We start from the raw sequence: 9,769 nt of genomic DNA, 5'->3' as shown, positions 1-9,769 counted from the left end.
GAAAGAGAAATCAAACTCAGGTCCCTCTATCTTTCTGTTGCATTAAATTCTTCTACTAGTAGTAAAAGCATAGTGAAAAGCAATCTAATTCTCTCTCTCTCCACACACCATCATAAAAGCATCAGTCAAACACCGAATGCTTAACAGAGTGGGGAAATCTACTCCACAGTATGAGCCAGAAATGTTTACAGAGTGTCTTTGGGCAATTCACTGACAGGTTTTGCATAATGCATCAAACAAACAATGAAATAAGATCATGGTTGCATGTCATGTTGTGTGTATCCAGTCACAGGTACCAACTATTGGAACTCACCATGGCTGAGAACCATGGGTAAGAGGCGATAGCTAGTTTTAGGAATTGTTCGACTCACATCTGAAAAAGGACAACATGGCCTTCATGGCTCACACTCCATAACAAGTGAGCCACTTAGCCAGAGCAGCAAGATCTACATGCTACTTCTGCCAAGCTGCTCGCCAGTGAAACAGGGCTGGCAGTGGCTCCCAAAGTGCCCAAGCAGCACTTGGGGGCAACTGTCAGAGGCTTCCCACACTCTACACTGCATCTTGCCAGGCTTTCAGGCCAGCACAGATGGTGGGGAAATGCTGTCACTGCTAGTTGCATGAGCATCACTGATGCCCACATACAAAATGCCCAAGCAACATTATATTATGTTACCATTCCATGCTTGGGGCAGAAGGGCGAAAGGCCATGCTCACCTTTCTGCTCAAGAGACCTCCTTGGCAAAGATTGTCACATTCCACCACAGCAAGCCAAAAGGCTCCGCCCACTGGTGAGTGGGCAGACCCAATCCCAGCTCTACTGCCACACATCACCACCATCATTCAGGGCCCTTTTAGCTCACTGCAGCAGTGGAAGGTGAACAGGGTTCCAGCTCCCCCATTCCCCCCACTGCATTTCAGGGAACAAAGAAGGAAAAAAAAATTTTTTTCTCTCTTCTATGGTGCAGACAGTGCTTGTGCCCAGAAGTGTAACAGAAGCAACTTCCAGCCTTAGCTGGGGAAATATGCAGGAATTTATCGCCTATCTCTTGGCCGAACTTATATCCCAGAGATGTAAGGGAGGTGGTATCAGTCAACACTCTTTATTGGAGGAAGGTGGGGTGTAAATGCAGTATGTTATTTTAATGTAATGGTTTTCTACATAGTCAAAAACCACAGTCTGAGACCTGCTTATTTCATTTGGCTGAAATAGTCTGTAGATCTCCCCCTAGCCTTCCAGCAAACAAATCATTTCCAGAGGGTTGTCTCCATGAATGGTGTGCATTAGCACCCAGAAACTTGGAAGTGCAACCAATTAAAAGATGGCATCATTCATACTATCAGTTATGGTTGACCAGATGCAAGATGTTAATTTCCATAGAACCCTACCTGTGATGCCAGATTAGATCGATTGTATTCTTATAGATGCAAGGAAGAACTCAACATGGCAATATCAATGAACCATTGTATGAATCCCCAGGCATCACAACTGACATAATCTGCTAGGTATTAGGACAGGACACTCAATATAATACAGTCACGGAAATCAGCAATATCTGCATGGTTCTGTGGGTTGTGATGCAGGGAGGCTGGAATCCTGTGATCATCATTCCATCATGCCTGACCACCGACCATAGTTAACCACCCTAAAGAACTCCAGCCCATAAAACACACAAGAAACTCATGGAATATCATTAAATACTACAGAAATGCATCACAGTGATATCATTATAATCATTCTTCTTTATTATTCTTCAGTTGGAAAAAGGAGCCAGGAGTCGCAAGGAACGCTAATTGGCACATTTGCTTTATTTATTCATTTATTTATTTAAAACAAACTGGGGTTGTATTCTCATTCTGTGTTTTTCTTTTTTGCTTTGTCTGTCTTGTCTCCTATAGTTTGTTCCACCATCACATTGAAAAAGGGAGAAAAGAAAAAATATTGTTCTTTTTTCCTTTTAACTCTCTCAAAGCACAACCCTATGCATATTTAGAGAGAGAAGAAGGCCTACAACTACCAGCATGTCCAGCCAGCCTGGAACTTGCTAGGAGTTGTAGACCCTTCTCTCTCTCTGAACATGCACAGGATTGCACCAATAGTTTTGGACTCCTCAGATGAATGTAACATTGCACACACACTTGGAACAGAGAGAAAGAGAGAGAGAGAGGGAGAAAGAGAGAGCGCACTCGTGGTGGGCAGACAAACACACACACGCGCAGATCAAACAATTCTGATACAGTGCAAGAATTTTCCCAAAATGATTGGATCATTACCAAAAAACTCGCCATAACAACACCAAGAAACAAAATGTTTAAGCCACACTGTTTGACTGGGATTTTTCCTGCTTTTTTTTCTTTAAATGTTTGCCACACAGAGAGAAAAAGGGTTAAGTTGGGGAGAAGAAGGGGGGCAGAAGGGGACAAAGAGGACAGACAAACTCACGGGTATGTGAGTAGGAGAGGGTAAGATTGGAACAAGGAAAAGAGGGAGGGCAGGGCAACAGGGAGTCATTTCTTAATGTTCAGGCATTTTCTTGGTCCGCCTTGCTCTCATCTTCTTTCGCTTCTTCCTGCTGGGCACTTTCAGAAGATTTGGTTTCTTCTACAGCATCTAGGAGGGACAAACATAAAACTGTAAAGAAGTGTGTGAATTCAGGTTAACAGCCTTTGCTAAAAAAAAAAAAGATGAATGCACTTATTTGCTTGGGTTTTGACTATACAATAACTAACATTCAAGGGTTGAATATGAATTGAGTATGGATTGTTGCTGATGTTTTATGAAGCCAGCTGCACTAACAAGCCATGGCTTTTTAACCACAAACCACGCATGAAGAGAAATCATGGTTTGTTGTTGGATTTTGAACTGTGGCTTGTCTTGCCTGGGTTCAGACAACATAATAACCCATGTTTCCAGAACAACTTGTGCTTCAGCAAGAACTCATACTCAGTTCAGCCCCTGAGTGTGGTTTATTGTGATGTGTACACTCAACAGTTTTGTACATTTCAGAATGCTTCTGAGCTTGACTGCTGTTTATAAAGTTTCTGCCTTTTTTCCATTTTGGCATCCCCTTATCCCATTCCCTAACCCATTGTCTTCCAGATGTGCTGAACTGCAACTCTCATCATTTCCAGCCAACATCAGGAAGGCTGTACTCTGCATCTCCTGCTCCCTGTTTTGGGACATACTTATGAGTTAAATGGGAATTTTAATACACTGAAGTCTATGAGCATGAAACCAGAAGTAATAGTTATACTGAGTTAATGAATTCTAGCAAGTCAAATATGGCTCAGAGGAGAAGGGTGGCAAAAGGGATTGAATGTTCACAGTACAATAAACAAATCAAGCAATTTGTGTATGGCTATCTGAAAAAGAAGAGGAGGAGGAGATGGGGAAAGCAGTTGGGAGCAAAATAAACAGGGAAGTGCTTGGAAAGAATAATACAATTAGTAAAGCCCCAGTATATGGAATTAAGAGGGGGGAGCAGTCAAAGTCTGCATGAACTACAGTTAAGGAGCATTTCTTGCATTTATTCCATTTACAGTTCTGCTAAACAGTTCTGCTACAGTTCTGCTACAGTTCTCTTAGCCCTTTGGAAAGTCCATTTCGTCATGTAGACTGATTCACGGCAGTTCACCTGGCATATGGAAATGTTTAATGAACAGATCTCTGAATTTTAGTTTAACATGTATAAGGTTTCTGTTTGTTTGAGGAAAGATCTTTGTATTTAGCCCTATTGCTGTGAGCTTCCAAGCACCAGTGGGTTTCTTCATCAAGTAATCAGCAGGCAGTCTTCTGTATCATAAAAGAGCCTTGGATAGAAAGAAACTGGCATTTTTTTCTTATCATCTACATCTTAGTGCATGGTGTATTTCCTTGAAAGGGTAGAGATGTTTTGCTCAAGCATTTATCAGTAAGTGATTGAGTGCTGTGAATAAATATAGCCTTGGTTGCTAAAAAATGGAGCCAAGCAAGAGGGGCAGTAGTTCCAAGGGAGGGCAGCATGCCCAGCTGTCTTCACCTACACTATGTGTTAATGGCTTGTAGGCTTTGCTCCAAGTCCTTCAACTGCCCTACATTGGTGAAATTAGGTTGAGTGGATTTCTGGGTAAAAGACAGTCTCTTGGGATCTGCCCAGCTCTCTTTGACTTGCCAGGATTAATTAAATTGGAGCAGGCAACAGCACATTCAACTGATCTAACTTCCTTCTTTGCTTCCCCTGACCTCCCCTGCAGCTCTCTCTCTCTCTCTCTCTTTGTGGCTAGTGGTTTTTGTTTTTGTGGGATATTTAAATGATCAACCACAGAGCCAATAGAAATAAATCTTATCAACACTCTGGATTCCTTACAACAGCCTTGGGAAATTTGTCTTCATGGTTTCATATTTACCATTCATATTGCTCACTCAGAAACAGCCTTTATAATTCCTTTGATAGTCAGAATCAGCCATTTGATTGGTTAAACCATTGTTCTAACTGGTAAGAAAGCAGACCATCACCTTTATCCCTAGATCAAAGGCAAGTTAACACAGGGGGAAGTTAGACTCACTTTCAAGAAAATACATTTAGGAATCAAGAAGCAAGAATTTCCAAGGGAAAATCTGTTGTCCCGATCTAAATTCTACATTTAATGAGGTAAGCATTTATTTCAAACTTTAAACACATGAAATGTGGAGCACTGCACATTGTATGGGAATCCCTGAGGGAAGACAGGGCCTTTTCTCTGCCCTCTTACCCAATGATCCCGATTCAGCTTGCTCCTTCCTCACTGCTAACAGTGTTGGAAAAATGATGATCTATAGGATAACATGGAGAATACAGGTGATTATAGTTCAGCATACCCTTGGGAGCACAGTAGATCCCTGGGGGTCAAATGCAGTCCTTGGGCCACAGGTTGTGAACCCTTAACTAAAAACTGTTTTCCCTTTAGTTAGCAAAAATAATCCCTTGTAAGGGAGTGGGAAAGCAGGGCTATTATTTATTCATATTCTTCCCGTCTCTTCTACAAGAGGTATTGTAGCAGTTAATATGGAATAAACAGCAGACACTAAATATCAAGTGCAAAAACAAAAACAAAACAAAAACAAAAACCTACAGCAACACCACAATTAGTTAAATGCTGTCTCAGAAGGAACATTTTAACAGCCATCCTAACTAGTATATAGGCATCATCAACAACAACCACGACAGCCAACAACTCAATGAACTAGCCAAATGATCTCCTCTAGGCTGAAGATACTATTGCACAGTCTAGAAAGGCCCACACTGCCAAACACAAAAGCATCTTGAGTCCTGTCTATTCAGTTCTCAAGGTTAGAGTAGGTCCATATGGGAACAACCATTCTTCCAGGTATTTTGGAACTGTATTTTCACCCTGGCTTAATAAAATCAACTTGTTATGCTCATTCACTAACTCTATTATTTATATTTGGTCACTTCATCCTCTTTAGCCTTAAACTGTTCTGCTTATGCTTACATAGTTCACTGTTTTCCCTGCCATTTAATATAATTTAGGTTCCGGACTGGCTTTTTTTCATGGATGCATTGCATTACAGGAGGTATGAGCAATGTGGGAACTTCTAGGTATTCTTGCACTACAACAACCCCTGCCTATCTTAGCTAACATAACCAGTGATGATGGAAGCTGCAGTCCAATAATACCTAGAAAGCTACAAGTTCTCACCCCTGCATCATGGGAAGGGTAGTCTTAAAGCTGTACCCTCACCACACCATTCTCACAGGAGCAGCTCAGGTTGTGACATGAAAATTGCTATTACAGTATTCAAACAAACAGGAATGGTGTGAATCAGTGAAAATGTTATTAGAATAATTCAATAGTGGATGGTGTTAAAGGGTTAAAAAATACAGTTTTCTTGACAATTCTAAGTGATGTAAGCATCTCAACACTTAAAATGAGAGAGAGAGAGAGAGAGGGGGAGAGGGAGAGGGAGAGGGAGAGGGAGAGGGAGAGGGAGAGAGAGAGGTGTTATCAGAAACATTTTATAATAAATAGATGGCCCAATAAGCTTAAAACCATTGTAGATCCACATAGCTATCGGAATCTTTGGAGAAGGTATTGGAGTTATTGACACAATATCCAACCATCCTTTCCTACATTTTCTAAATTTGACACAAGTCTACAGAAGACGAGTGAAAGAAAGTTGTTCCTTGTACAATATTGTCATTGAAGCTGCTATAGGATCTGCATCCACCCACCCTCCACTAAATTCTCATTGCCATTTCATTTTTTCCCCCCAAGCTTATTATAAACAAACAGTTTCCAGGCATACAAAGTTTGATGTAGTTGAATGCATACCATTCTTAAGGTGCAATCCGATACACATTTGGACAGAAAAAAGTCCTAGAATTACCTTGGCTGGATGGGGAATGCTGGGCACTGCACTGTAGGACTTTTTCTGTTTAATCATGCATGAGGTTGCACCTGTAAATGTTTGTTCAATATTTCTTTATCACATCAGATTTTTTTTAACAAGGCATGATGATTTTTCATGAGAATGAAAAATGGTGGCTTGGAGCATCAAAATGTTAATCTCTTCCTTCCCAGAGTTGAAATGTGAGGTGTGTGGTATATGGAGGAAAGTTTCCATTGAGAAAAAAATCTCCTAGGAAGGAATTACCCAGTATATTACAGAGGAAAAAGATCCTAACTCAGTAATATGCTTTGCACATACATGTCCTAGGTTCAGTCCCAGAACTTCCAAATTCAAGGATGTCGAATAGCATTCTACTGGCTCTTCAGATCCCTGGTATGCAATTTCATGTGAAATGCAGATGAACAGACACATTTGACAGTTACTCTCTGTTGGAAGGCCATGTCATGTCACCACTCACAGTGAGGAAGACTGAATTAAAATGGACCACTGATTCTGACCTGATTCTTTTTTCCCTTATACCAACTGCCTGTTGGTTTCTCTCATCCTAGAACTGCCTCTATCAGCAGTCAACCCATGTTGATGCCTCTGAAGGTGAAGACAGGAAGCAAAGTCCCCTCCTTTGACTAAGTTGGGGCCAACTGCAATTTGGCTGCTCCATCCAGAACTGACTCCTACAGTGCTTGTCCATTACATAATTCCACTAATTTGCTTAATTTCTTTTCTCTCCCATGTCCTTTTGACTTTTTATCATTTCCATTAGCTAATAAGGCATGATTGTAAAAGTTAGCCAATCTGGCAGGAAAGTGAGTATGTGTGCCTGTGCAAGTGCATGTGCAGAGAAAGAAAGCACACAAATATATAATCAGTGGAGAGTAACACATTCAATAGCATCATCAGGGTGCTCCCAAAGAAGACCCATAAAACTCCCAGTTAAAAGGAAATGGGTTCTTCTATGGACTTTTCCTTTTTAACAGACTCAATCTCGAAAGAGTAGGTGGCAGAAGTGGTGGAAAAGAACAAGAAGGTTCCAAATGGAAGAACAATAATGGCAACTGGGGCCTCATAAAACTTCATGTTGGAGGCAGGACAGTTACCGAAAACAAGCCTCATCTGGACACACCCTTGAATCATGGCACAATGCATTCATCAGACTAACTAGACCTCAGTTACCCAACACTGTAGGACTTAATGCTGGGTATCAAAATCTGTGTATTAGGGTGTAATGCTATGCATGTTTAGACAGGAAAGGTCCTATAACCCTCAGCATGTCTTGGTCAGTACAGAGTTAGACATGTTCATTTCAGATAGGTAGATGGATAAGAGAAAGAAACCCTTAATGTTTGTGGTTTTCTTTTCCAATTAAGTGCTTTTCAAATCCATTAAGCTGAATAGATGGAAATGAATCTAAAACTCATAGTTGGGGAATAGCTTTATTAGAATCAACCAAATTGTCACAAAAGAGTATACAAAATTTCAAGTTCTTCAGAACTCTTCCTCAGGCTAGTCAGTACAAAACACACAATGATTAAGTCAGAAGTTATGACCATTAGGTCTCTAGCTTAGACCTAGCCTCAAAATGAACATTTCAGACTGAATTAATAATTGACTAGTTAGTGATGCAAGTATCAAATTACACCTAGCATTCTGGTACAAAGAAACAACAACTGGCCTTGGGTAGACTTCTGAATAGGGTGAGTGAGGAAATAAATAGAAGTATGACAGTCTTTATATTACCAAAACCAAAGATTGATTTCAGGTAATGTTATGGATTTTTGTCATAACATATGTGTTTATGTGTGTGCACACATATGCATGTGTGTGTGTGTGTGTGCGCGCGCGCGCGTGCATATGCGTGCATGTATGTGTAGTAAATGAAAAGGAAGAAGGAGGTGACACGGGGCATGAACATTCATATCTGAAAGGTTGTGAAGGGAAACCGGAATCACAGCTCCGTTGCAAGGCATCTCTCACCATGTCTAGACACCAGCTGCCTGGTTGCCATAGAAACCCTCCAACTTTGGCTGATGGGCAAAAGCAGTAATATCTCTCCAGAGAAATCACTCAGGAGGAGGGGTGAGAGAGAAGAGAAAGAGAGATACTCTTTGTGAATGTGATGCCTCAACCCTGTTACAACTGCATTCATTTCTGAGAACGGGAAAGAGGGGCTCACCCGTTTCTCACCACAGCCAGAGATAATCCTGGCAGCTGAGCAGCAAAATGCCTGGGATACGCCTCGCTGCTCATTTCTCTGTGCCTTCCCCCACCACCCCACCTCTTCTCTGAGTGCTCATTCAGTACATCAGAGCTTCCTCCATCAGCTCAGACACCTTAATTGTACTAAAAGAAACACCCCCAGGGAAAAGATGGCAGACTGTCAGGTGCATTTAGTGCTATTCAGAGGAAAGCCACTCCCTGATGAATTCTGGCCTTTCCTTCCACATCCCAAGAAAATAACAGACCAGTCAGCCAACAGAGGTTCTGTCATCTTGAAGACCTATTTCATCAGCGTTCTTGTTTTAGTCAGTTGACAGGTGAGCGCATGCAAATGCATGGGATGGAACAAGACAGTGCAGTGGGTGGAGAATGCACATTTAGCTAGGAAACCAAAAAGAACAGGTCACCCTCATAAACCCTCTGCAGGCAATTTGCTTGCTCATGGGCAGGGCAAAAGTGGGGAGGGGGATGTAGGTGCACACATATGTCCAACTGCAACCCCACACACCTGGCTGTTGCACTTACGATGCTCTTGTAATCAGGATCCCTAATAAGTCAGGGGTACTGACTGCAGGAACTCTGGGCGTGCATTCAAGCAGAAGCATGCACAGAGCTCTTTTCAGATGTTCATACTCAATGCACAAAAATCTAAACTGCAACCAGGCATGTACAAGGAGGGCTTACATAAGCACCCATATCTCCTTCCCCAGATTTACCCTGCCCACAAACAGACACATACATGCCTAGAACAATATGGAACTCTAGATCAAGCATCAAGACCTGGATGTCCAGGGCCAAATTTAGAGGCTCAGGGCCAAAGAATTTCCAGTGCACGGCCTCTCCTTGTTCAGCCCCTGGCTTCTCCTCCAAAACACAACCCCTCCTCTCACCCTGCCACCTCCTTTTCATTGATACTCAGCTATATCCCATCGATCCCATTGTGCAGTACTGGGCCAGCAGGGAGGTTTAAAGACCTCCCACTTCTGTGGGAAACACAAGGACAAAAGAGAAAGATAGAAATCATTTCGGGCATGATCCACCATCTTCCCATGTATTTATTAACATGATTTACTGAGTGCTTTTTAGATTGGGTTTAAAAGATAGTTTACAGCACAGCTGAAAAACTACAAGCCATATTTTTCAGAAAGGATACAAGTAACAGCT

The 9,769-nt window shown here is 41.8% G+C and overlaps 1 protein-coding gene across 1 annotated transcript in view; it reads right to left on the bottom strand.

The window, feature by feature from the left end:
- Nucleotides 1–2,469: 2,469 nt before the first annotated feature.
- The window catches only part of GAP43 (growth associated protein 43), a gene marked incomplete at its 5' end in the record, with an annotated part of 41,719 nt that continues 34,419 nt past the window's right edge, over nucleotides 2,470–9,769 (bottom strand). Inside the window, one exon of the mRNA XM_044442575.1 lies at nucleotides 2,470–2,611. Within this exon, the coding sequence (XP_044298510.1) occupies nucleotides 2,523–2,611 (89 nt within the window). The remainder of the gene's footprint in view (nucleotides 2,612–9,769) is intronic.

The sequence above is a fragment of the Varanus komodoensis genome, unplaced genomic scaffold, assembly GCF_004798865.1.
Source record: "Varanus komodoensis strain SLA01 unplaced genomic scaffold, ASM479886v1 scaffold4, whole genome shotgun sequence".
Taxonomy (NCBI): domain Eukaryota; kingdom Metazoa; phylum Chordata; class Lepidosauria; order Squamata; family Varanidae; genus Varanus; species Varanus komodoensis.
This window is presented reverse-complemented; position numbering and strand designations above follow the sequence as displayed.